Source organism: Crocodylus siamensis, chromosome 13, assembly GCF_052110815.1.
Source record: "Crocodylus siamensis isolate JL-2025a chromosome 13, ASM5211081v1, whole genome shotgun sequence".
Lineage (NCBI taxonomy): Eukaryota > Metazoa > Chordata > Crocodylia > Crocodylidae > Crocodylus > Crocodylus siamensis.
In genome coordinates, this window is record NC_143407.1 from 12546827 (window position 1) to 12573727 (window position 26901).

Genomic DNA, 26901 nt, shown 5'->3' on the forward strand with positions numbered 1-26901 from the left:
TTGGCCGAGGTGCCGGCGCGGCAGCCAATCCGCGCGCGGTTGCCAGGCAGCTGCGGCAGGAAAGTTTTCCCGGGGAGCGGAGCGGGCGCTGTCCCGGCGCCTCAGCATGACCCTCAAACAGCGGAAGGCGGGTAGAGGGCGGGCGGAGGAGAGCACGGGGCCGCCTGCGGGTCCCTGCCGGCCGGAGGGCAGCCCCAGCCCGCCGGGGGCGCCCGGGGAGGGCCGGGGCCGGGGTCGGGGCCGGCTGCTGCTGGGGCTGGCGCTGCTGGGGGCGGCGGCCGTGGGGCTGGCGCTGCTGGGCTGGCTGCTGGCGCACCAGCTGCGGAGCCTGCAGCACCTGGGCGCCGCCGTGGAGCGGCTGCGGGGCCGCCTGCAGGAGCTGGAGGCGCTGGAGGAGCGTGTGGAGGGGACGAGGCAGCAGGTAGCGGGGCGCCCGGCTGCGGGGGGGCTGGCTGCTACATGCACGCACGCACAAATATATATATATACACAAACTTCTTTTGGAGAAAAGTTTTAGGTAAACGCGGTAAAGAACAAGGTTCTTTAGGTGCGTGCGGTATCTCTTACCAGACCCAATGAAATAATTGGGGAGTGAAGAAAGAAAAGCGTTCTTTGCAAGCTTTCGGACACAAACGCCCTTCCGCAGGGCACAGGGAGAGCCCGCCGGTGTCTGGCTTTGCTTCCCCCCGGGAGCACCCAAGTCTGCAGTGTGCGCCTCTGCGACGAGAGCTGCTGCCGACTGGGTCCAGCCAGTGCCAGTCTCCTGTGGCGGAGGGCAAAAGGGAGAGCGAGCTGGGTGCTACTGGGGTTTCGGCTTCCGCTGCTCCTCTCTCGCCTGCAGCCTTTAAACTTTAGGAAGTTCTGATTCGGAGGCTGTGCCCCTTGCTCCCATGCTCAGTAGCGACCGATGTCCCTTTCCTCCAAGCGTGTATTCAGTCCCTCTTTTTGAAGCTGGCTGAACTGTCAGCCTCCATCACATCTGGCTGTGAGGTCTGCCCTTTCATGACCTGCTGGGTGCAAAGGAGCTGCCTTTTATTTGCTTTGAAGTTAGCATTCACTCAGCTAGTTTTCGCTCAGTTTTTCTTCTACAGAAAAAATTCTAGAGCGCTTCTCTTGTTGCAAAGCATGCCGATGGCACCCAGAGAACTGGGATGCCTTTAACACCATGGATTGCTGTTTGGAGGCTCTGGGTTTCTTTTGTGAATGTGTTTGCACAGTGCTAATGCTGTGTTGCACCTTGCAGCATCCCTGAAAGGATCTCAAGGTGCCTCCGGGTGGTGCATCCCCCTGGCTAAGAACCACTGATGCAGCTCTTGCTCCCTTCTTGCAACTTGCAGTTATTCACCTCTGAGTCCTTTGTGTGCTTCTAAGTCTACTCAGGACTCATAGTAGGGATGATATCGTTTATTAGACCAACAAAGATTTTTGCAAAAAGTCTGCTCTGAATTGCTGAGTATCCCTGGCCACCTTTGCTCCCTTTACCTGAACACCTGAGTTCACCCCATGCCCAGAGAAATAAGACATTCAAAGGGGTCTCCTGAGGCTGCCACAGCTCTGAGCAAGAGCCTGCTACAGTGTGCAGAGACTTATGAAAGAAAGTGGGACTGTTATTTTTGGAATAAAATCGAAGACCTGCGGTGGAGGGCTTTGATTGTGACCCTGCTAGAATCCACAACCCTACAAAGTTCAGGAGTGGTGGTTTCTCAGGCAGGATCTGTCTGTACAAAGCTCCTGATTGACCATACTGTGAGGCTGAGAGTGGATTTTTCTCTTGAAGTGAAATGGCTTCAGGCTCTTCGCTGATCCTCTGTGGGGGATGGTTTTGTGCCAGAAACAATTCAGGGCATCTGCTTAGGATGCACTGTCGGTCAAAGCTAAAGTGCCGCAGGGTGTAGGATTAGAAAGGAGTTCAGTTGACATTGCAGTGCAAAGGGGATTTGTGTGGCACTGGTGTGCGTGAATATTGGTTTTAGCTACTTCTTGTGCTAGCAAGCACTGTGTGTGTATGTGTGTCTACATCTTGTAAACGAGTGTAATATTTAAGACTGATCCTTTTCCTACTAGGTTCAGTCTCCCAGAAGTACAGCTGTTTGCTCCCTGTTCTTGGCCCGTTGCAGCCCAATGATTGAGGGTCTAGACCAGGGGCAGGCAATTATTTTGGGTGGAGGGCCGCTTACAGAGTTTTGGCAAACTGTCAAGAGCCGCATTTCCCTCTCCGGTGCAGGGAAGCAGGAACAGCCCCGTGGTCCCAGGCCAGAAGCCTCTGCTAGGCAGGGGCTTCTGGTTGAGAGGGGGAGGGGCAGGGCTGGGCAGGCGGGCCTTGCTTCTGGGTCCTGCTGCTGGCTTCCCCTGGATTTTTGACAGGCAGCCAGGAGCAAATAAATATTAATTTTCTAAATTTTTTACGGGCCCCATGGGCCAGATAGAATGGCCTGGCAGGCTGCTTCTGGCCCCCAGTCCATATTTTGCCCGCCCCTGCTTTAGTCCTATATTCCTTCCTTCCTTCTATATTCCTAGAGCCATTAGGAATCGGAACTCGGGCAGCTATCTGCTAGATGGCTGCGAGGTCAGGCCTGCCATTTCTGCTGGGACTGGACAAGGGCTTGAGATGCACAGATAGGTATGCACAGTGCTAGAGACACCTGGATGCTTGCCCTGGGAGCCATTACAAATAGTGTTCTACATAGCAAGTGTCTGGGTTTGTACAAAGGGGCTGAAATGAGAAGGAAGATCAGGTGACCTTTTCTCTGTACGCGGAGAAAATTAGGCCTGGGGAAGTTCTCTATTGCCATATTGCACCCAACTTCTTTTGGAAGCATTGAATGCCTTGTGTATCAGCGAAAAGGGCTGGTGAAAACCTTAGTTTGCTTTGTTAGTTGTTTGTTTTGAAAAGTGTTTCTTTGGTTGTAAAATGAAGAGGAAAAACACTTTCTTGACTTTACTGTGTGTCAGGCTCCCACTTTGCAGTAAAATAGACAGGTGACACTGACCATTTGGCCGCTTAAACAGAGATGCCTTGTCTCTAAAGCCTTGCTTATATAAATTGGCAGGACTGCATTCATATCTCATGAATAGCCCATGTAACTCCCTGGCCCCAAGCTATGTAAACTTTATATGTTTCTGGCTAACGGATAAAGAGTTTTGTGATGACTAGTTATTTTCTTTTGTTAATGCTTTACTTCTAAGCTTTGTGGGTCCTTTCTCCTCCCCAGTAGATGCCTTTAAAAATAAATAAGTAAAAGGGGGGTGGGCACAAGAAATAACTTGCTGATTTATTTTAATTTTTTTTAAAGGTGTGGTGGAATGGGTTCCTTTTCAGGCTTCGTGGTTTTTGTTTTTGTTTTAAATTGCCATTTTAGCTGTTATTACTTGTATTTCTGATGAATGTATAGCAACATATTGTTGGTTGTCCCATGGGTCTGGAAGGAATTGTTTCCCCTCCTGTTGGTATGGGTGTCTCTCTTTTTGCCTTCCTCTGAAATGTTGGGTCTTGTTTCAGCCAAGGCTAGGGATTTTGATGGGATGTGCTTATGTTCCTTCTGGGACTAACATCCCGCCCCCCCCCCAGTCCCCTGCAAGTTCCTGGCTAGAGGTTCTTGCTCCTCCATTCAAGGTGAAACTGAGTGCCACATATGGGATCAGGAATGATTTTTGTCCTAGAGATGGTGGTGGGGTGGAAGGGGAGAGAAAGGGATTGTCGTCTTTTATAGCAGGTAGCATAGTCTTGTTCCTTAGACCTCTTGGCTGGGTCCAGACAAGTGCAGCAAGCGGTGCTGTAGACGCATCTGCAGCACCATGTACCATATATGCAGCCGTTCTCTGCGCTGCAGGGTAGCAGTGCAGGGTTTTTTTTCTTTTGGACCCTGGGAGATCCCAGGGTCCAAAACACCTGTGCAAAAAAAAAAAAGATGAGCGGTGCATGCGAGAGCAGTGTGCGCCGCCCAAAACTGGAGCCTGGCTGGCTCTAAGTGGCAGGATTGCTGCTGCTGCCACTCTAGGAAGGCCCCAGGATCCCAGGTAAGGGTGTTGGGGCCAGCCCAGTGCTGGCCCCAGTCTCTCTTACCCCAGCTGGGGTAACCTGCTGTGCTCCAGAGGGCACATGGCACAGGTGTTCCCCAGGGACAATGAGCAGCGGCACCAGGTATCCCACTGCTTGTTGTCCCCGAGGAACCAAATGTCCACACTCATCTGGACCCAGCCCTTGAGTGTATTGTAACATGCTACCCCCGTCCTTGCCCTCATCCCCCTGTTTTACGTGTGGCAAGTTCAGGTGGTTTTTTGTGTTTTGTTTTGCTTTCAGGCATGATGCCTCCTAGTTGTGCAAGAGGGCAGTTCATGCAGTTCCAAGAATAGATGAGACCTGGGGTCTGGTTTTGCAGACCAGATTTGTTCCTTGGAGGTGTGCTCCAATCTGCATTTTATTAACAGTGCACTGATCTATGGCAATTTGAACCTTGCCCATAACAGCGTGCTAATCCCCTGTGGCAGTCCCAGCATTTCTGCTGTGTCTGGAGGGCTGCTTTTCCCCTTACTGTTCCCTTTGGTCACCAATACTGCTGAAGTAGCCACTCTAAATTCTCAGTTGCCTTGCTGGTTAGGGGCATAGATTTTGGCTGAGGCTGCCTTAGGGGAGTGAGAAAACAGCTCTCTGCACAGCCAGGATGGCTGGAGGGAAACGGTGCCCTGTAGCATTGGTTAGGTTGCAACCTTCAGCCCCCCTGCTACACAAACTCTTGTAGAGGGTGGTTGTGATCGGGATGATCTTACCTTGATTTATCTCCTGTGGTTCCTTCTAGCCCTGCCATTCTATGATTCTGAGAAGCAAAGACTTGTTTCAGACCTATCCAAAAAGATCAAGGGGGTGACTAGGGAACAAGTACACTCAGGAGCACGTATCTGATGTCCCGAAAGCTGAAGCGTCTCCCCTGTTTTCTAGTGCGCCTCACTAGTGTTTGCGAGCTGCAATATCTCCATGCTATATCTGCTTTATAGAAGGGTAAACTGCAGGAATACTTTCACGTGGGGCTGCTGGGTTTTAATCCTCAAGGGCTAAAGGGAGTAGCAGAATAGGGGTGTATTGGGGTGGTAAAAACCAGGGCTCCTTGCTTGCAGTCCCCCCTCCTTTATCCAAAGTAACTGTGTTTGTAGTAGCTTGACTTCTTTTAGTGTTTGGACAATAACTTCCAGGCAATTCTGAATATAACTGAAGCTTACCAGATTTTCTGGTTTAAACACTGGTAGAGTTTCCACTCTGATGAAGACATCAGGCCTGTCTTGATATGGTTAAAGCCTTTCTTCAAGAGCTAGCCATACCGTGAGGTCATAAGGTTAGTGTTGGTTTCGGACTTGCTTCCTTTTCCATTTATAACGATGGCAATAATGTGCATTGTTTGCAATAATGTGCTTTGCACAAATGCTGTAATCAAACTCAGATGTGTTTCCTTTATTCCCTTACATAATGCCACATTCCATCCCAGAATACTTAAAACTTTGCTCATGGCATTATTCAAGGCCTGTTTGGGGTTGGTGGGGAATGGGAAGTTTCTGAGCTGCAGATGCACTAGCTGACTTCACTTATGTCCTGTCAAGCAGCATTCATGCAGGTCTTGTCCTCTGGGTGATTTTACTCTCTTGCCTAAATGCAGAGCTGTTTCCTTTGCTTGGCAGCTAGTGGAAGATAAGACATCTTGCCTCTGAGTAGGGTTACAGTAACAGCCCTGACCAGGGGTTAGCAATGTTTTTGGGCAGAGTGCTCAAAATGCCCATAACCTCGACTTGTGAGATGTTGGCATGCCAGAGGCGGATGGTGCGGGAGTCACGAGGGGCCTGATCCTTGTTGTAGCAGCACAGTCCCAGTCCTTCCCCACCGTCCTCCCCCAAGGTGCACGTGCCGTGCTCTGGCACCTGTGCTGGGGATCACCTACCCCTGTCTTATACTCTTATCTTAGTTAATGAATTAATACTTGGTCGCTGTCTGGAATGGGGTATTGTTCTCAAGACAGCCTCTTGAATGAGCTCTTAGAGAGAGAAGGTAAGCAATTACCAAGTCATGAGAGATGAGTTGGACACCAGCTGGCAAGAGCCATGAAGTCGAGAAAGCCTTTATCTGTTCAATAACGTTGTGATACAAAGTAGGAGCGGCTTGATCGAGTGTGAGATGGGAGCACTGTCTGCCTTAAAGACAGAGTGTCTGGGCATTTATAGACGAGCTTTGGGAGGCGGGGAAAGGTGTTTTAATTAGCACTGAAAAATGGCGACAGGGTGCTTTAACTGAAGCTCGTCAAACCAGCTTTAGTTAAAGCACCCCCGCTGCCATTTTTCAGTGTGGGGACACTGATACACGTGACACTGAGGTCTGCTGGAGTGCAGTAATTACCATGCTCCAGCAAACTTGATTAATCGAGTCTACTCCAACATGCTGTAATTACGGCAGGCTGGAGCAGCCTCCCTGCATGTGTAGAGGGACCCTTTATCAGCTTGCCTGGAAGGGAGTTTCTGTATGAAGAGATTAGGCAGCTTCATAATGGATTTGGGCCTTGGATTTTAAATTGCCTGTATCTGCCCAGCCCTAGGGAGTAGCAACTTGAAAAATCTGCTAAGCTTTGTCATACAGGAGGGGGGAGTATGTAAGATTGTGGATCCTGCTAAGTGGATGGGCGTATTAAAGTCTACAAGGTGCTTTGGATGCTAGCCTTAGTATCCAGATCTGAGCCTCTGCTCCAAGGCAGATGTGGGTAAATGTGGTATGCTTTATTAGACCAACTAAATAGTTGGAAAAATTGTTCTTTGAAAGCTTCCAGGTACAAACACCCTTCTTCAGACAGAGGGAGAAAACTTGAAGCTCTGAGGCTGAAAAGTTAAAGGGCCATGTTGGGGTAACAGCAAGTGACCCCCCAGTGTGATCCCTACAGAGCAAGGGTTCAGGCATATGAGAGAGAGAAATGGCCCTTCCATTGCCTGAGGTGAAACACACAGGGCTTTGTTCTCATTTCAGCAGCCTGCCATTGCTTACCGGAACAAGCCCTGAGCCATGGGGCATCCAAATCTTCAAACATCTCAAAAGTTCCCAAGAAGAGGAAGCCAAACTTTCAAGAGTAAATTGGATGCTTATCTTGCTGGGGTCCTATGACCTCAGCTGACTTCCTGCCCTTTGGGCAGGGGGCTGGACTCGATGATCTCCCGAGGTCCCTTCCAGCCCTAATGTCTATGAAATCTATGAAACTTGCAGAGATGCTTACAGTAATAGTTTGCAGGGTTCCCCGACACAGAACAACATGAGATCGAAGTGACTGGCCAATTCATGTTGCAGGAGCAAAACACTCAATATTAAAGCAATGGCAGGCTGCTGAAATGTTTTGGAATGTAATTTGCTGGAGTTGCCTGTTATAAGCCCATCTTCAGTAAACAACACCTGATGTTTAATGTGTGTGTGCTGCCTCTGGCAACTACAACCCTCCTATCAGTACCCTGCTTTGTTGTCCCATTGAGAGTGACTCCCATTGCATCTTATAACAGACAACAAAGAGAAACTTACATGCTGCTTTCCCTAGAATCGATATTTAGTAGAAGAATTGACCCAAACTGCTTTCAGCATGCTTCCAAGGAGACAGGCGGTGTGATCTTGCTGGGTCTTTGTAGTGTGAAACTTGGTGCGGAAGGTTGTTAGCTAAACTCTACCTTGAAGTTCTGTAAAATATTTTTGACAAATACTCCCCTCTGGTTGGGAACTGCAGCGTAACACTAGGGGGAACTGAAACGGACATTGACTGTAATGTTGGAACCAAGGCTATCCTTTGTTCTTCAAGCAAAGGGGTACATTAACAACATCAATAGTAATTAGTAAATTGGGTTTTCAGCTGACTTGCTTTCCACAGTCTAACTAATGCAAGGGGAAAAGAAACATACTTGCAAGCAATTGTACAGTTTCTTTAAATACTTGCTTTGTAGATGTTCTGTCCTTACCCTGATCATGACAGCTCTGGAACAGCTGTAAAAGAAAGGGTCCCAGTGAATCCTTCTTAGGCCATATTCTGAACCCAGTGCATGATACACTGGTACCTACAGGTGAATCTGAATGGCCCCCTCTAGTTGGATATGCACCATGAGATGGCAGGACCTTACTTGGAGTGGTACTTGGCACCCACAGTCCCCTAGAAGCCAGTGGGTATCAGATTGCACTTTCAAAAAGAGATGGCACCTTAAACCTGTGTTTACTCTACTCTAAAAACACTGGCTGCAGGAGTGGAATGAGTGCTCCATGGATGCTCGTACCATGAAGACAAGATCAAAAAGACTCAGGATTATGTTCTCTGATGTCCATGCTGGAGGTGATGGGAGGGTTCTCATCGTGAAGTTTGCAGTGACAGTTTTACTAGTCTGAGGCTTCTTGTGATCTTGGGTAACTTACAGAGCCAGATTTTTCAAGGGTATTTGACCACCTAAAGATGCAGAAAAATGCCTAATGTGATTTGTAGAGATGCCTAAAGAAGGAAAATTTCTAAAATGCTCTTCTGTAGCTTCCACTAGGTGCTTCCCCACTAGGTTCCTAAAGCCCCTAAATACCTTTGAAAATCTGCCTTGATCTCCCATTGATGCCTTGCAAAAAACATACTGACCCTGAAATATTTGAATGCTACAGTGATGGGTTGGCCGTGACATTATTGTGCCTCTTTCCTTCCTAGCTGTTGAACACAGAAGAGCTGGAGCAGCGACTGTCCTCTCTGGAGCTGGCTCAGATGTTGTCCAAACAGAAGCTGGAGCGAGCCTCTGCTATGGCTGAACGTATCACGACCTCTGATCCCATCAGCAAGCTGTCAGCTTTTCAGGCTGAAGTAAAGCAGGCCATCAGTGAACTGAGAGGAGATCTCCCCTCCAGGGCTGACCTGGCTGCTCTACAGAGCCAGCTGAAGCACCTGCAAGCAACAGAGCTGGAGGCACTGAAGCAGGGAATGGACTGGGTTTTGTCCTCGGGCCCTGTACTGGAGCAAAGTGTGGCATCCCTGGGCAGCTCCCTCTCCAGCAACCAGAGAAGAATGGAAGAGAATGCCGTCAGCCTGCAGGCCCTCCAGCAAAAAGCAGAGCACACCCAGATGGCTGAGGAAAGGCTGGAAAAGGACATTGATTCCTTGTTTGCCAGGACCTCCACCTTGGAGCACAGCTTCAACCATAGTATGGAGCTTACACAGAGTTTGCAGCTGCAGGTGGAGCAGAGCAGCAAGCAGTTGGCTGGGTTGAAGGATACAGTGGCAAACCAGAGCGGGGCCAGCAACCCAGGGTCTCAGCAACTGGAGAACATCTGGTAACAGTGTATTCTTGGGGCTATTTGTGTCTTGGGGTAGCACTGAGGGTGTGAAGGGGAGGCGTGAGCAAAGTTGTCAGAGCCTCTGGAGAGTAGCTGACTTTGATTTGGGAAGAGCAGCTAGGGTGCTGCTAGTCTGCCTTTGACATGGAGGTGAGGGGGGTTGTGTGAGGGAGACTTGCTTTGGTTTGGGCTGCAGAGAGTGCTCCCTCATGACTATCACCAGCCACTTTCTTGCCTCGTATGGTAGCAGCATCTTGCCCCTGTTGACAAGGGAAAGCAATTTGAAGGCATGGATATCAGGCCCAAAGTAGTGCAGGATGATGCAAGGTTCCAGGGCCTGCTGTCAGTACCAGCCAGTGCTTGGCAGCAGGAGAGAGCCAGCTGAAGCCTCCCCCTTTTCCCTGACAGCTCCCATATCTTACTTTGCTCTGTGCCTTGGGGCTTCCTAGGGCGCGGATCCAGCAGCTGCAGGAAGAGAAGGCTGTCATGCAGGAACGAGTGAGCAATGCACTGTACAGCATCACTGACCAGAGGAGAGAGTTGAAGGGCAGGACCTCCAAGCTGAAAGCAGCTATTGATATTCTTCAGGGCCATGTGACACAAGTAAGCACCCCGGTCTTCCTAACCATGTGTACTCTCCTGTCTCTGAGGCTAGGTGGACATGCTGGCCAAGTCCCATGTTCAGGAAAGCAATGCAAAGCAGGCTTAAAAGATGGAAGAACAACAGTGATTGGTCATGGGTGGCTAAAGGCCTTGAAATGCCTTGAAGGCACAGTGCAAACCTAGCTGTTCATCTATGGGCGGCTAGGAATCCTGCACATCCAGCAGTGCCATTGCTGAAAAAAGAGCACAGTTAAAGTTGAGGTCACAGTAAAGACCTGCTCCTGTTGTTTTAAGCAGTACAGCATAGATGCAGGTCTTGAAGCCGTGTGCTGTAGAGTGAACCCAGGTAGGTTTTCTGCTACTGGGTATTCCCTGCCCTGTAGCTCTATGTTGGCACTTTGCCCTGAAGGTTTACTGGCTTGTGCAGGTTGGCTGAGCTAATGGAATGTGACATTGTTTTGGTAGCAGGATTCATTAGATTTTCTTTCCTGTGAAATTTCTCAGCCGCTGGGCATAGAGTTGGGAGAGGGAGAAAGCTTCTCCAATGTGTATCTGGGTGCCCTTAGAGGAAGTTTCCTGATGCTTGCAAAGACATGATATTTTGGTTGCAGTAAAGTCTCCCAAAGCAGAATAACTCTGTTAGACAGCAGTAAGCTTTCTTCCTTGGCGACCATAAGAGTTTAGATGCAGGCAAAGTTGCACTTGGCTCAATGGGAGATGCAGCTATTGGAGCCATTGAACAAAGGAATTGGCTTAAAGCCAACCTGGGATGGTGCTACAGGAGTGCTGTCACCATGCAACCACTGTCCTGAGGCCCATGGGAAATCAGATTGCTCAGCTCAGCTCAGCTCAGCTCTTGAGTGAGTGTGGTAGTCGCAGAAGCATTGGCTCAGGTTGGTTTCATTGCTGAAGTGTCCATGGAGTGAGCAACCTGCTTGGGGGTGGAGGATCTGTATTTATGCTGGAGTGGTCCTAGAGCATCAGGTTTGGGGGGCTCTGGTGGGCAATATGCTGGTGGGAAGGCTAAACAGCTACCAGATGTACTCTTAGTAAAGTGAAACACTTCTATCTCCAGTATCTCTTGCCTTGCATGCACTTGGGGCCTTGTCACAAAGCTGTCATCTGACTGGGTCTTCCCGGGGCCTCTCCTTGAGTGCCACTTCTGGAAAGCCTTATCTGTGAGCTAGGGTGGGGTTTATAGTTGGTCATGATCACTGGATACATGACTGTCCTGTGCTGGGAGGGAAATAGTGTCCTGATAGGATGCTGAGGTAGCTCCCAGACAAAGCATGAAGCCTTGGAATGTGCTGGTATATGACTTTTGCCTGCACAAGTGCCACGGGCTTGAGGAAGATTCTCTGGGGAGGGAAGAGTTTGTTCTATAATCTGGATTTCCCCTTTCTTGTCTCCTCAGGTGGAGCTGGGCACAGCCAATCTGAATGCACAGCTGACTACTGCTGTAGAGCAGCAGCTGCAGGGTCTGAAGCTTAGCATGGACAAGCTGGAGAGCAGCCTGGGGACCAGATTCCAGCAGTGTAAGAACAAAACCCTCCTAGAATTAGATGGGGTGTGGTGTTCTCCCATGTCATGGCTGGCAGCACTTCTTCATGCAAGAACTGGCACTGTTGCTAGTGTTGTATGCTCAACAGCTGGCGCATGAATCTTTTTGCTTGCTGCTTGAGGAGCCACAGATGTTGGAGATGGAAGCTAATTCAACACGGCTCCTTCCTTCCTTCCTGCCCGCAGGGCTGTTAGCACACATGAAATGGCTGCTTCCGTGTCACTTGATTGGAGTCTGCTCCAGACTGGGGAGCTCTCTATGCTGTGCTATTTTTGGGACAGACACCAGCTTTACAATGTCTCTGACTCCACTGTTTCCCTTCTCTAGTTCATATTTAACTAAGAGGTCCTCTTCATATTTTCATAATGAAGACCTGGAGCAGCTGTCACATTGTGTACAAAGCATTTAGGGCTGTGTATGCCTATTCTTCCTTCAGTTGGGTCCCATTTTCAGATAAGTGGCAGCTGTTTAATGGGGTGCCTTTTTCCAGCCCCTATTGAACATGTGCACCTATCAGACTACATTACTCTGTCCCTCAGCCCTTTTCCCCTTGTATGAGAGCCCTGAAAACTGGCAACTGGTGCTTCAGCTGTCTTGTCACAGTTCTCAGCATGGGGCCCTCTGCAGGAAAAGGATCCTGTGCCACCTCTGAAAGTAGCTGAACTTAGTGTAGAGATTCAGAACACTGGTTTTTCTAGCACAGGGATTGCAAAGCATTTAGGTGGGACTGTCATGAGGGGCAATGAATTATTTAATAGCATAGCATAGTGTCCACCTTGCATTGGCAGCGTTAGCGACTAGAGCAGTGTGACGTGGTGTAACGTCATGCAGGTTGTTGATGCTTATGGGTCTTTCCTTATGACAACTTCATTCTGGAGGTAGCGAGCTGATAAAAGGCCTATCAAAAGGTAAGGCATATGAAAGGGCCTCCTGTTTGCCCTGTCTGGTCAAGATGACAAACAAGCACCATTGTGATAGTGAGGCAGGAACACTGTTTACAAGAGAAGCACATTTTTTCATGGGGCCTGCAGGTGACCTGCAGAACTCACTACTCCAGAATGTCACCATGACAAAAGATGAAATATGCTTCCTTTTCCTTGTGCTGCCACTTCATTGCCTTCTAGAATTAGAAGCGGATGCTGACAGAACAGCATTTGCAACTAGAGGTGTTGGGATAAAAATGAAACGGGCTCTTGGTCTGTTATAAGTTGGTTGGTGCTTGTCTGGGGAGATGTATCTGAGTTTGTGGAGATGCTAGTTTTCAGTTACCGGTGATGGCAGTATTTGAAGCATGAGGGACAGAGAGGTTTGTTTTTTTTTTTTTGTTTTTTTTGTTTTTTTTTTACATTGGTATTTACAGGTGGATTCTGGTTATCCTACAGCATCCACTGGGTGGTGCTACGGGACTGCAAGTCCTGCAGGCTTTTCCCACAAAACAGAAGAGGTGGGCTGCTTTGCACAGTGGAGATAGATCAAAGATCCTGGATACCCTTATCTGGGAGGAAAGGTTAGGACAGTAAGTCTAAGGAAGATGCTAGGCTAGCCAAGATTGGCTTTGCCAGATTGCTTGGGGGCTGGAGGATTCCTGATGGAAGGAGAGTGTTGCACTCTTAATGTCTGGACTTTCTTGAACAGGTCTTTTCAGTTTTCCTCTTTGACATGCCTGCTTTTAAGGGCAATATCAGCTGAAATGGGCCTCTGTCTTCCTGGGGCTTGGCTCCTGAGAACCACAGGCATCAAAGCTCTTCTGCGTGAAGGCAGCTAGATACAGCTGCTGTCTGCCTGGCCCCTGTCCTTCCTGCCAAAGAGATGAAGGTTGCCCACCCAGGCACCCAGCCAGGACAGTGACAGACTCGTACCAGTGGTCACTAACCACAGGGGTTCTGGGATTCCACCTTCTCTGTAGTGCAGTGCTGCCCAACGTTTTCCTTAGTATAACCCCTTTTAAACACTGGAAATTTTTTACCCCAAAATGATACAGATAACATCAGTGCCTCTTTCCCCCTGTGGGTGACACAGCCAGAGTGGAACACGTGGGGTTGGGGACGATGTAGCCTGCAGACTCGGGGTCCCTGAACTGCTGCCCTTACCCTGGGCTCCTTTGTGGCTAGATGGGTGGGTGGGCAGCAGGGTGGGTAGCCTCAAGCCTGCAGCAGGCAGCCCACATCCACCTCTGTCCCATGCCTGGAGGGCACATGCACCCCCATGCCTTCCTCCCTGGAAGTGCACATAGCAATGGGGAGCCAGGCCCCCCGCTACCCTCCCTGGACATGGCCCCTTCCCCCACCTCCCCCCCCCGGCTCCATCCTGCTTCCTCAGTCAGGCTCCACATTCCTGCCCTGGCTCTGTGCCCCTGACTGGTCTGGTAGGCAGCACCCCCATCCCGAGCTCTGCTCCATTTCCTCCCTCCCCCTCTCACTGTGGAGGACTCAATCTGCCCCCCTGCCTCTTCTCTCCATAGACTTACCTGGAAGGAGCTGCTCTTCAGGCTGCCTGGCTGCCACATGCACGTGGCAGCCCCTGTGTGGTTGCCTTCCTCCTAATTCCCACAGCCCCAAGTAGCCCCTTGCAGTCTGGAACTGTGCAAGCCTGCAAGAGGAACTGGCCATTTCCTGCTATTTTTTCCTGTGGTTTTCATCATAATCAGTCAACACTGTTGAGTGCCTCTGGGTAACCTGTTCCAGTTCTTTACTACCCTTCTAGTGAGAAAATTTAACTTAAACTTCCCTTGATGCAACTTGAGACCATTGCTCTTTGTTCTGTCACCTGCCACCACTGAGAACAGTTTAGCTCCATCCTCTTTGGGACCCCCTTCAGGTAGTCAAAGGCTACCTAGTTAAATCTCCCCCTCAGTTTTCTCTTTTGCAGACTAAATAAGCCCAGTTCCCTTCAGCAACTTTTCATAAGTCATGTGCCTCAGCCCCCTAACCATTTTCATTGCCCTCCCCTGGGCTGTCTCCAGTTTGTCTACATGTGTAGTGGGGGGCTAAAACAGGACACAGTACTCCAGATGAGGCCTCACCAGTCCTGAATAGAAGGAAGGAATCCCTTCCCTCAATCTGCTGGCAGCACTCCTACTAATGCAGCCCATTATATGCTGTTAGCATTTGCAATAAGGGCATGCTGTTGTCTCACATTCAGCTTATTGTCCACTGAAACAAGTCCCCCCAAGTCCTTTTCTGCAGAGTTGCTGCCCAGCCAGTCAGCCCCCAGCCTGTACTGTTGCATGGGATTGTTCTGTCTTAAGTGCAGAGTTTTGTACTTATCCTTACTGAACCTCATGAAATTTTTTGTGGTCCAGTCCTGCAATTTGTCATAGGCTCTCTGATCCTAGCCATACCCTCCAGCTTGCATTTATCCTCTACTGACACCAAGCTGGGGGGGAGTAGCTGATACCAAGCACTGTGGACATGATTTTTTTGGCCTGGCAAATCTAGGACAATGCTGAGAACAACATCAGGAGCTTCATATTCCTTTCATCAATTTGACCAGAGCCTTTAACTTCCTTAACCATGAGGCTCTGTGGAAGATCTTACTGAAGTTTGGCTGCTTAGGGATATTTATCACCATCTTAAGACTTCTCCGTGACCAGGTGACTGCCTCTGTTTTATGCAGTGGCTCTGGTAATGGAGCCTTTTGCCATTCAACCCGGTGCCAAGCAGGGCTGCATGATTATACCAGTTTTGTTTTCCATCTTTCTTGAGGTCATCAAGATGCTCATCTGTGACTGTCTGCCACATAGCATCAGCATGTAGTGCAGGATGGACAGGAACCTTTTCAGTCTCTCCTGCCTCCATGCCAAAACCAAAGTTATTTTGGTTTTGATTTGTAGAACTTCAGTGTGCTGATGATTGTGCTGTCACTGGACCTATGAACAGCCCTTAACTGCTTCTCTCAAGCATATCTGTGCCTAGGACTGACCTTTAACATTGGAAAAACAAAGCTGTTTTACCAGCCTGCTCTGGGACAGTCAGCTGCCCTGGCTAACAGCCTTGTTGGCAGACAGCATCTGGAGAATGTTGAACACTTCACATACCCTGGCAGGCATTTCTCAAAGAAGGCCAACGTCGATGAGGAGATCCAGGATAGGATGTCATGTGCCAGCTCTGCCTTTGGAAGACTGAATCATTGTGCGTTCAATGATTGTAACGTAAGGACTTGAAAAAAGCTCCTACTGTATCAGGCTGTCGCAGTTTCAACTCTTCTCTATGGCTGTGAAACTTGGGTGGCCTACAGGGACCACTTGAGAAGCCTGGACTGCCATCACCAGCGCTACCTCTGGGAGATCCTTGGCATAAAGTGGGAGGATTGTCATACAAATGCCAGTGTCCTCACCAACGCTAACACAACCAGTATGGAAACATTGATTATTCAACATCAGCAGTAGTGGATGGGGCACTGTGTGTGCACGTGTGATGTATATTTACCCAAACTACTGCTATATTCCCAACTCAGCCAAGGACAAAGGACACATAGGGTGCAGAGGACATCCTCAGGGCAAACATTAAGATGTGTGGCATTGACACCACAAACTGGGAAAAACTATTCTGGAACAGGGCTATATGGCAAAAACTTGTAAGAGAAGGTACATCTTACTTTGAGGAAAATAGTCTTGCCCTTGACACAGAAAAATGACAGAAATGGAAGGAAAGGAAATAAGGTGGAGAAATTTGTGGTTCAACCCTTCCTTTTAACCACCACTGTGGCATCTGCCAGAGTCTGCAGCTCTAAGATCAGTCATCTTAGCTATCAGTGGACTCATTTACAACCCTTTACTTGGCCTGTCGGGGTGATCATCCTCGACTGTAAGGGATTGCTGCCACTGCTGCCTCTTCTTCTCCCCACACACCCTGGTTCTTCAGGCTTAAACAAGCCTGGTTGATGCCTTTTCTCTGGCAGTCTGTCAGCTTCTGTCAACCATCCAGGCTCTCTCTGACTTTGGAGGAAAAGGGAACTATGACCTGTGCATTGACTGTCTCTAATTCCTGTGAAAACAGACTTTGCCTGGGGCAGAGGGCACTGTGTACTGTAACATTTGCTTCAGGAGCACAATTCAGTTCTGGCATCCCAAAGCACCCTTTCTTTTGTTGTATAGACTCCTTTTATGGTCTAAATATCTTAGTCATAGGGAAGCGGGTTGGGAAGGGACTTTCATAGGTCATTTAGTCTAACCCCTTGTTTGAAGCAGGATCATCCCTATTCAAACCATTCTGTACAAATCTATAATCTAACCTGTTAGTAAAACTACCATCAGCTCTGACACAACATGAGACTTAACATCCTAACCTGACACAAGTAAAGCAGGGGGACCACAGCAGTCAGTGTCCTGCTTCTGTACAAGGTTGTTAATATACTGCTATAGAAGAAGGCAAAAACCCCCCACAGTCCATACCAATCTGACCATGGGGTAAGATTCCTTTCTGATGCTAAATGTGGTGATTGGCTTGACTTTATGTGCAGGGGCAAGATCCTCTAGCCAGGAACCTCTGGCTTTAAGTGCTAGAAGGAGCTTGGGCACACCCCAGTCAATGTCCAGCCTTGAATGTACTCACCTGTGGGCAGAGGTGGGGAGATGATGAGTTGTGCTCCCTGTGCTACAGAGATTGCTTTGCCAGTCTGCTGGTCATAGAGATGGAGGTGCATAATACGGCTGTATGTGAAAGCAACAGTGGGAGGGGGACAGTGTGCTCATCCAGTTGCATCAGTGGGAAGTCTGGCTCAGTGTGTTCTAGACAGATGAGAGAAAACTTAACTTCTTGTTTTCTCCCTTGCCAGGTCTCTCCGGAGAAGTGCGGACCCACTGTGAGATGGAGGATGGCTGTGGGTGGCCACACCTGCGTGAGGTCAGCTTTCCCCGCCGTGTTCTGACACAGCCTGCGATCATGCTGGGGTTGGCAGGGCTGAGTGCTCATGGCTCTGTGGGTGTCTCCGTGAGAGCTGTGGATGTCACAGATTCTGGCTTCAAAATACACATCACCAATGTGGGCAACCACAGCTTGTCCAGTGTGAGGGTCTCCTGGATGCTGTGCGCATAGACCAAAACCTTTTGACGTGGCCTGTGGAGCAAGAAGTCAAGGCATGGGGGTGCAGGCAACTGTATGGAAGTGACTGTAGTTTTACTTTGGTTTTTCTATAACATAGTTGCAAGGAGCCCTTCTGGGTAGGATCCAATTTATAGCCCCTCTTAGGAGCTACCTGTTCTCCAAGAGTGGCAGGCAGCACAGCCCTAGGCCTTGGTGGAGAGCGTACAACTGCTAATGGCAAAAACTGAGGCTTAAACTTGCAAACATAAGTCCTAATATATGCTTATCTGCAGGAGGCTTTTTGTGTGTGCATTTACCCACTCTGTATCTACAGGTGTAAGGATTGTTCATGTAAAAGGTACACGCTGGTTAATCGGGGGGAAGCTGAGACCTGTGCCCAGCAATTTGGTGATTAAGCTCTTTTTTTTTACTTTGGTCTTTATATTCTCTATAGCAATATTCCTGGAATGTCTTGTTGCCACCTTAGGATGCGACTCAGGGTTTGGTATCTTTGTGCTTAAACTCATTTGTGCAGCGACAGAGCTAACAGCTGGGTGGAGCCCATGTACCAAAGGCTGACGCTTTCTACTGTTGCAGTGCCCTGGCTGAGTCCATTTCTCCTGCTCAGCAGAGGGCACTCCTAGTCAGCTGTTGCCTTGTCAGCCCTGAGTGTCTCTGGAGAAGAGGTGGCTGGTCATGCTAAGCTTTCTGACAGTGTTTGTAAGTTGATTTAAGATCATTGATCCCCTTCTCTGTGGAGTGAAACATGAATTTAGACTAAGGCAAACGTCTCTCTTCTAATTATTGTGCAATTTCCTTTTAGCCTCTGCAGAAATAGAGTATTAAACAATCGCAAAAGGAGGATATGTTTTTTGGGCTGTAAATAGCTTGTCCAGCCTCTTGAGCCATTTACAGTGACATCCGTCTTTCAGAGAGAAGCAGGAGGACAGCTGTCACTGGAGCTCTTGGCTCCGTTATTGGAGAAGAGCCTGCAAGACAGGTTGCAGCCTCCCTGTGAGATACCTTGGAAGGACAGAAAGTGGTTCTTGAGTGCATTGTTCCCTTTTGCCCCAGTTTAAGGTTAGAATGTCTTGTGGTGGCAGTAATGGGAGTAATCTCTACTAGCACAAGGTAACATGTGGGCCTAAAGAAGCGGCATTGGAGGAAAAACCTGAGCATTAGCCTGTTAACCTATTTCTAGTATATCCCTGGACTGAACATTAGGAGTGGGCTAGCAGTTTCTCCTGGTCTGAATGAAAATGGGAGAGTCTTCCTCAAGGATGATAGCTGATCTGGGGCAAAGGGACTGGTCACTTCTAACTTGATGCTAGGACTGTCTCTTTTGGGCTCTAGAGTAGAACTGCCTGCATAAATTGCCTTCATTATATATATTAGACCATTTATAGTTGTGAGAGATGTTAGATGAGCTTTTGGATACGCATGCCCTTCATCGGCCGGCTCTGGGGAAGAAGTAGATACAAAGGGGAATTCTAGGTCAAACAATTACTCTTGTTTAATTCCATCATTCAATGAAACTGGTCACTTAAGAAGAGGTCATGAAAAACCTGCGGAGAAAAAAGAAGTACTTGGAAGGACCAGGAGGGAGGTGGGCACGTGGCTTTTTATGTATAGATTGTTTGATGGTCTGGCTGAACTCTGAGTGGTGTGGTATTTGACAGCCAGGGGTGGGTGGTCAGTCAAGCTAATGCCCTGAGATCAGCTTGAGCTATGACAGCAGGTGCTTTACAGACCCGAAGAGAAACACTGACCCCTCATGTATCTAGCCCTCTGGAGTTGCCAGTGAAGGGATACTGCCTGAGGACCTCGGTGAGGGGAGAAGGGTCATGCAGAATCAAGGTGGAAAGACGCCCTCCCCCAGCTTTTAGCTGTTTCCATGTAGCTGAAGCAGTTCTAGGCTTTTCTGATCCAGCAAGAAGCTCCTGCTTCATGATTTCTATAGGCAGAGGACCTGTTGGTTGTGTCTTTGTTTTCAGGAGTTGATCCTGTGACTCAGTGGCATAGACCTGGGGGTTTGCAGGCAGGTACTGGCACAGACCTAGCTGCTGCTTTGGGAAGGAGCAAGTGCTGAATCGCAAAGTTCTTTGGAAGTGAATTGGCGCAAGCCAAAACTTCCTGGGGTGGATCTCTGTTGGGAGGGAAGCATTTGGCTTTGTTCCCATCACATGTTGCTCTAAACTGGTTTTCTGCTCACGCTGGGGAAATGCTGTCCCCGAAATGGCTGTGTGTTGCAGGCTGAGATTGAACTGATGGCTGAACATATATACTAATCCCCAGTTAACACAACGTCTTCTGCTTTGTGCATTGTTTGGTGGGAAATCACAATAGCTTGAAAACGCATTGCTCTCTATTCCATTGTTTCCATTCCCTAGCTGCTTTGACACCTGGCTGCTCAGCCCCTTGGGTGGGACCTGCTGGCAACAAAACCACTCACATGAGCATTGTGCTCTTCAGCTACAGGGTGCTGTTTCCTAAAGGCCAAATACTCTAGTTTGTCTCAAAGCAACACCCTGTCCCTCCTGCCCTGCACCACCACTTATTTGTGGGGAGCATTGTATTTAATTTGCACAGAATTTGGCCCAAAGTTCCTGCTGTCTTGGCCAGTAGGTTCCCCTCTGTACTCATCTAGGCTAAGATCACACTTCATCCCATCCATTGTTTTAAGGCCAAGAGCCTCACAAAGGTCTTGGCTAAAGCTTTCCAGTGTCTTTCCAGTGCTGAATAAAATGCAAGTAATCTACAGGTTAGCTGAAAGCTTTGAAACTGTTCTGCTAAATCAAGGAGGTTAATCAGAGGTGGTTTGGGTGCAAGACTGGGTGTCAACTCCTTGTTTTGAAGTAAGCGTCCTGTTTTAATTTAGCCCAGGTCAGTAGAAACCACAACTGGCTGTGGAAGCACAGGTCCTGCAGACTGTGCCTAAACTAAAAGTTGCCCTATCCATCCATGCAGGCTGCTTGCACATGCTGGGGACCAAAAGCAGCAGTGTGTTAGTTGAACCTGGCTCTGCAGCATCTGTATAGATTGGGCACTTCAGCTGAGCTGTTTGGTTCTTTTAGCTAAAGCTGAGTCAATCAGCTATTAGAAAAAAGTGTCCAATCTATACAGTTGTTGGGTGAGCTGAGTCTAAGGTGCTGCCTCTTCTGGGCATGTGCAGGGCTCAGTGCGGGAATGTGCTGAGCTTCAAGTAAAGCGCTGTTTTTATTTTTATTTTTATTTCCCCCTCCCCAACATCTGCAAGCAGCCACAGTTCCTACAGCTTAGTGTAATAAGTGTGTTGAACTAATTCACTGATTCTCAACCAGGACGCCCTGGACTTCCAGAGAGACTTCAAACCCAGAGACTTCAAATAGGAATCCGTAATATCAAAAACATTTTGACCTGTTGTGGTCTTTTCGTGGTCTTGCAACAGAAGAATTGTTCTATTGTTTTTTCTATAGTCAAAGAATGAGTGAAAACTAAGAGCTGGCATTGTCTGAGGGGTGCCTCAAGTATGAAAAAGTTGAGAACCACTGAACTAATGCAACTTGTCTCTGTAGGAAAATGCCAAGTTACTTTAGTGCAAAGTTTGTCTTTGCACAGTCATCTTGAATAGAGCCTAAATTGTCTTCACACTCTTAAAGTGGATGTGTTTTCTATTGTATGTTTGATAGAAGCTAAAATCATAAGATGAATCAGTGGAAATGGCAGCAGAATAGGAGTTTCAGTCCTTTTTATATTTCTGCTGCAACCAGCTTTTGAGAGGTCCTGGAAACCTGGAAGTGAGCAGTGTTCTCTCATTGGTCACAAATGATATTTTCATGTTCCTACTTCCTGCCTGTTCTTGCACCATCCTCTTTACTTGGTCCCTTTCTAGACTGAATCCAGTACTAATAGAACCGTACTCTGCAGGACTTCTCCATCTGGAGATCTCCAAGTACTTCCCACACTTCAGGTATGTAGTTGAGTTACGCAGTGCTACATCATGTAGAGCTCCCACTTTTAGCTAGTGCTACTGCTGTCTGCACCCTTGAATCAACCATGTTAAGTGACAGCATGGCAGTCATGGTGTGAAGACTAACTAGTTTTCTCTTTTTAAGAGCTTGGTTTCTGTCTACTGTGCCAGTCTCAAGGGAGGCTTGTTCAGAGCTTGTCCAGTTCAAGTACTAGGCTTGGCTTTGGTTCAGTAACAACTAGCTTCCCTTAAGTTTTTTCTTTGATTGAGCTACTAACTGCAGTTCTAACTTTTACAGCAAATCTCCTTGAATAGAGAAATAAAAAACAGCTCCATTTCTTTCTGGGAGACAATGCCATCAGAAATCAGTCCTTCAGCTGCTGCTCCCCTAGATAAAGGATCAGTTTGCAGCCCTAACCAGGCTTAGTGCTTTGCTGCTCAGACTTTTTAAACTACAATATCTGTTGATGCGCACTGCTTTATAAAGAACTGAAGCTGGATTACAGATATCAAGTGGGATTGAGTAATGGTTTATTTTTTTCCCCATTACTTTTGAACAGTTTCCTGCAGTGGGTTGTTTTGTTCAAAGACCAAATGACCAAAGTTTTGTTGTTTGTTTAATTACAAGGGATTCTTGGCCAATATTAATTTCACTTCTAGCAAAACAGAGACAGGAAGGACTGTACCTGCAAGTGAATCACTGCATCATGAGCTCTGACCCCTTCGTTAGCGTTGTAATCCATGCCCCTATTAGAGATGACAGACCTGGTAACCTTCTCTTAAGCTAAGAGGGATGGAATTGGCAAAGGTCACACAGCTTGAGCTACAGCCTTGGAATGCCCTTTCTTGCAACGAAGCATCCCTTTTGTTGTCTTTTCTACCTACTTCTCAGCTTCCCGACCCGGCCCCCAACCTCCTCTCCACACAGATTCTTTCCAGTGTCTTCCCCCATGATGTCTCCCTTCACAATAGCTGTTTTGCTGCACCTTCCCTTCCATCTGTTTCAACTGTCTTCCCACCAGAGTTTTAGACATCTTTCCCCGGAGTAAGTTCCACTCCTTGCAGCACATGGGAGTCATTAGGGGAGCAGCTGATGGAAAGAGCTTCAGCTGAGAGTTTTTATTTCTCGTGGGGTACTAGCACTAGTGCATAGATTATGACATTTCTTGTATTGTAGGATTAAAGTAGGGGCCTCAGAAGATCTTAACTTCACTTTGACCAATAGCTGGGATGGTTTAGCAAGGGACAATCCAGTCTTGAGCAGGAGGCTGGACTAGATAACTCCAAGATGTTCCTTCCAGCCCTGTTATTTTATGATCCACTCTATCATGTGCTGTTTAGTTCCTGTGAGTTTATCTCACCTTGGCCCTGCCACCAGGTTGTTTGGGAATGTCTATATATTTCTGCTTGGGGCAACTCCAAGGGATACTTTTGAATCTCCTGAGACACACAAGCCATCCCACCCTGATTAGATTACTGTGGCTTTCTGCACATCTGAAGAGATGGTTTTTCTGCACAGGAAGGGCAAGTAATGGGAAGACTAGTTCCTCAAGGAGCTCTAGTGCGGAGGAACAGGAAACTTGAGCTGAGTCCTTCTAGGAACTAAGCCTTATGATGCACCCCTCTTGTGCTGTTAATTACAGGCATTAAAGACAGGAAGTGGGAATGAGTTGACTGCTGCTGAAGGGTGAGCTGGGTGGGGGTTAATGTCAGTAGCTGGTGAATTAAGCCTATCGCAGGTCTTCTGTTCAGCCCCAAGTATCAGTATTGATGCATCCTTTGGATCTTTGTCTCTTCAATTACAGCTGCACTAAGATATAGGTGAGTTATAGATGGACTCTGTCCCTACAGGCTGGCCTGTGTGCTGTAGGCTGACTCCCCCAGATATATATGCTAAGGGCTGGCCCACGGATTGTAGTCTGGATAGCCCTGTAGATTTGGTGCTACAAGCAGTGATGGCAGAACTTCAGGATGCACAAGGAATCTCTGGAGATTTGTACCAAGCTGGGCCCATCGCTCCAGAGGGAAGCCACTAACATAAAGGTGCTTGTGAGGAGGGAGAAGCAGGTTTCAGTTGCTGTCTGGAAGCTGGCAACCCTTGATCACCTCTGGTCTCCTGCCAACTATTTTGGCATGGGCAAACTTATGGCTGGGCTTCTGTGACATGTTGTGCACCACCCAGAAGAGGCTGGTGGTACACTTCTGCCACATTGCCAACCTGTTGAAAATCATAGCTGGAATGGTCTTTCCAAATTGCATCAAGGCCATCAGTGGCACCTGCATTCCCATCCTGTGTCTAGTGCACCATAGCTCAGAGTACATCAGCCACAAAGGCATCTTCTCTGGTGTGCTGCAGGGTGTCATGTGCCATCTAAAATGGTTCACCCATGTTGCCCCTAGGTAATTAGGCAAGGTCTATGATTCCAGGGTCTTTGGGAACTCTGGCTTGATTCCTGTGATGACATAGGGAGGATTTGCCTGCAGCATTCTCAACATGGAGGTGGAAGGGATGACTGTCCCCTCAACCCTGCTGCTTGGGGAACCGGCATACCTACACTGGACCCTTGGATGCCAGGAGGGAACTGTTCGACTACTGTCTGAGCAGCTGCCAGATCACTGTGGAGTGTGCCACTTCGAGGCACAATGGAAGATGCTCCTGCAGCACCTGGACGCTGGCAAGTATTTCCTGCCCCAGACAATCATTTTCATCCACATCTTGCACAACAACTCTGAAGCCTCCTGAGCATCACAGCTGCCAGGATATTCTTCTGAGGAAGACGCTGGCAGTCAACTTCCTGGGGTGCCAGGCTGTGGGGTGGGAGGAGGGCATCATTGTGTAAAGCCCAACTAGGTGCAAAGGACAATTCATCCACTTATTTTTATAGCAAAGTAACTTTTTATTAAACATTTTAAACATTCAAAGTCTGTGTGCTCTGCTCTTGAAATGAAATGTTTTGCAAACCAGGGGTGGGGTGTGCAGGGGTTGCAGTGACCCAAAAGCAACTTAGCCCTGCCAGCACAGGCTCACCGGCTGCCTGTTGGTTCACATTGTAATTAATTCAGTCTGTTCTGCATTTTAATGAGAATGCTCCAGTATCACTTCACCTCACCATCATGTGTATTAAGCCCCTTGCATTTTAAAATGGCTGCTAGGGCACTTTAACTAAAGCTCATCAAATGAGTTTTAGTTAAAGCACCCCTGTGGCCATTTTAAAATGAAGGTTGGGGGGTGCTTAATACTTGTGACAGTGACCAATTTTAATTAGAATGGCTGTTGGGGAACTGCTCTAATTAAAATGGCCCGTCCCCACCCCGAGCACATGTATAGGCACCCACTAAGTCTGAAAAGGGAGAGGGGATTTTTGGGGCAGTGACAGGCAACAGGCTGCCTCAAATCGGAGGCGTTGAAGGGGCTTCTCTTTCTTGAGGTAAAATGCTTGGGACCCTGCGAGGTTGGGGCTGGTTCAGACCCTGAGTCCTCCAGTGTCCCTTCTTTGGTGGAGTAAGGGCTCTGGGGCCTCACAGTGGAGATGTTTGGTAAGTGTGGCTGAAAATGAGGACTGAGGAGGGGATTGGTCTTGCTGTCAGTATGGCTGAGGCAGCTGGGGGAAAATCTGGGCATGAGGTTGGGGGAGAAGGGGGAAGGTCTTGAGATTGGAAGGTATATGCAGGTGTGGCAAAATTGCAGCTCAGGGCATGAAAGTTTGTCCCGGGGAGGTGGTTGGGACTATGCTGGGAAGCTCTGGCCCAGGGGAGGGAGAGGTACAGTGGCCAGTTATAGGCGAGTCTAGGCTTGTGGTAGGTACTGATGTCCCTGGGCCAGAGAAAGATGCCTCTTAGCATGTGGGGGGATAAGTGTGGGCCTGGGTGGAAAATGGAGCACAATTTGAATGCTGTCTCTCTCCTGGTTGAGGGTATCTGTGGGAGACTTGTGTGCCTCCATCCCAGTGGTTTTCAATCATTTTCAGACCCCTAAAAAAATTTGAATGGAGGTGTGGACCCCTTTGGATTGTAAGTGTGGGTATTTACATACTTTTGATGATAGTCATCTTTTGTGGACCCCTTTAGACATAGTATGCAGATCCCCACCCCACTGTTCTGTCCACATGGAGGTACTGCATCAGGGTGTCCATGGTCTGTCTTGCTATGTCAAACCAGCTATGTGGTTTTAATGTGCCTGGAGCATAAGAGGCATGCCTGATCAACGCACTTATTCAGGTGATGCTACCTGCGGTGCTGCCAGGCCTCCACAGCCATAACTGTCCTCTTTGAGCCTCTTCACATTTGCTCCAGGCTCTTGAGATGGTAGGTATACAGGGGTCTTGCATGGGGACCTCTGTCCAGGCTCAGGCTGTCTTTGGTGCATCTAGGATGTGGGGTCAACCAGGGGAAGGTGTCCCTCACTGGGGATACTGTGGGACCTTGCCTTGTAAGTTGGAAATGGGGGCTCAAGGAGGGGAGGGGGAACAGAAATTGACTCCCAAGCCCCAGTGTTTCCAACATGCTTCCCCAATCTTGGAGCCTTCCATAGTTTATGGTGATCTGATCTTCCTCTGTAGCCCAAGAGCCAAATAGCTGGAAATACATAAGGTCTTTCTTTTGGAAATCCTGCTACCTATGCCATCCTGAAGGTGCAGGAAGTGGTTCTGCCTCCCAGCTTCACCTCCTGGGAGGTCCAAGCAAGTTACTGGGGCTCCCAAGGGAGAAAGGGTCTGCCTTTCAGTGTCGGAGCAAGTCTGCATAATTATCTCCTGGGGAGGTGTGAGTATGAAACCATGAGGATTGGATTGTAATGCAGTACTCTCTTGACTCCTTCCTGCAATGAAAAGATTGTCAATGCCCAAGGGGTGGCTGTGTGCTTTTGACAGCCTACTACCACCAGGGATGCTTTGCTATTTCTAGGTAACTGCTACCTAGTGTACCCAGCCCACTGTTAGGTCTCTCTACCGGAGCCTGCACTCTGCTGCTCTTCAGAAGACCTCTGCTCTGATCCCTGCATGGACCTCATGGAAATGCTTGTATTAGAGTCCAGGACACCACCTCCCATGTATCCGTGCTGGCATCAGTGAAACTCCTGCAGATTTCCACTCCCTGCCTGCTTGCTGTCCTGCTCAAGTTGAAGCGTATCAACTTTCCCAGGAACTTCTAAAAGTCCAACAGCAAGGACTGAGGAGACAGACTGCTAGCTCCAGTGTGCCCTATAAAATCTTGGTGAGCCTCCATCCATTGCTGCACCCCTCTACAAGGGCTACAACTGTCAAGGGAATTAGCTGGGAGAAAAAGGACGTTCAGCTTGGCTGTTTCAATTTGTTGCTGGACAGGGAAGCAGCTGATGAGGTGGGGAAAGGGGGATCAGTGAGGTGATATATGACCTCTCATGTGAGCACTGACATATGTGACTGTCTTTCTCTTTCAGACTAGCTTTGCTTGAATTGAGCTGCACTTGGAAATAAAGATGTATTTG

General features: G+C 48.4%; 1 protein-coding gene across 1 annotated transcript; it reads left to right on the forward strand.

Annotated features, from left to right (window-relative positions):
* Positions 1-26901, forward strand: LOC149853944 (uncharacterized). Its single transcript, XM_090025586.1, has 5 exons — positions 1-421; positions 8682-9298; positions 9751-9904; positions 11319-11439; positions 17241-26901. The coding sequence occupies exons 1-5, from the start codon at positions 107-109 to the stop codon at positions 17498-17500; spliced, it is 1467 nt and encodes a 488-aa protein (XP_089881712.1). The 5' UTR covers positions 1-106; the 3' UTR covers positions 17501-26901.

Bases quoted from the DNA above. Each gene is read 5' to 3' on its own strand.
- LOC149853944 (XM_090025586.1), top strand. From the start codon at position 107: ATGACCCTCAAACAGCGGAAGGCGGGTAGAGGGCGGGCGGAGGAGAGC. The intron at 9,299-9,750 runs GTAACAGTGTAT...GGGGCTTCCTAG, and splicing joins CAGCAACTGGAGAACATCTG to GGCGCGGATCCAGCAGCTGC. The intron at 9,905-11,318 runs GTAAGCACCCCG...TTGTCTCCTCAG, and splicing joins TTCAGGGCCATGTGACACAA to GTGGAGCTGGGCACAGCCAA.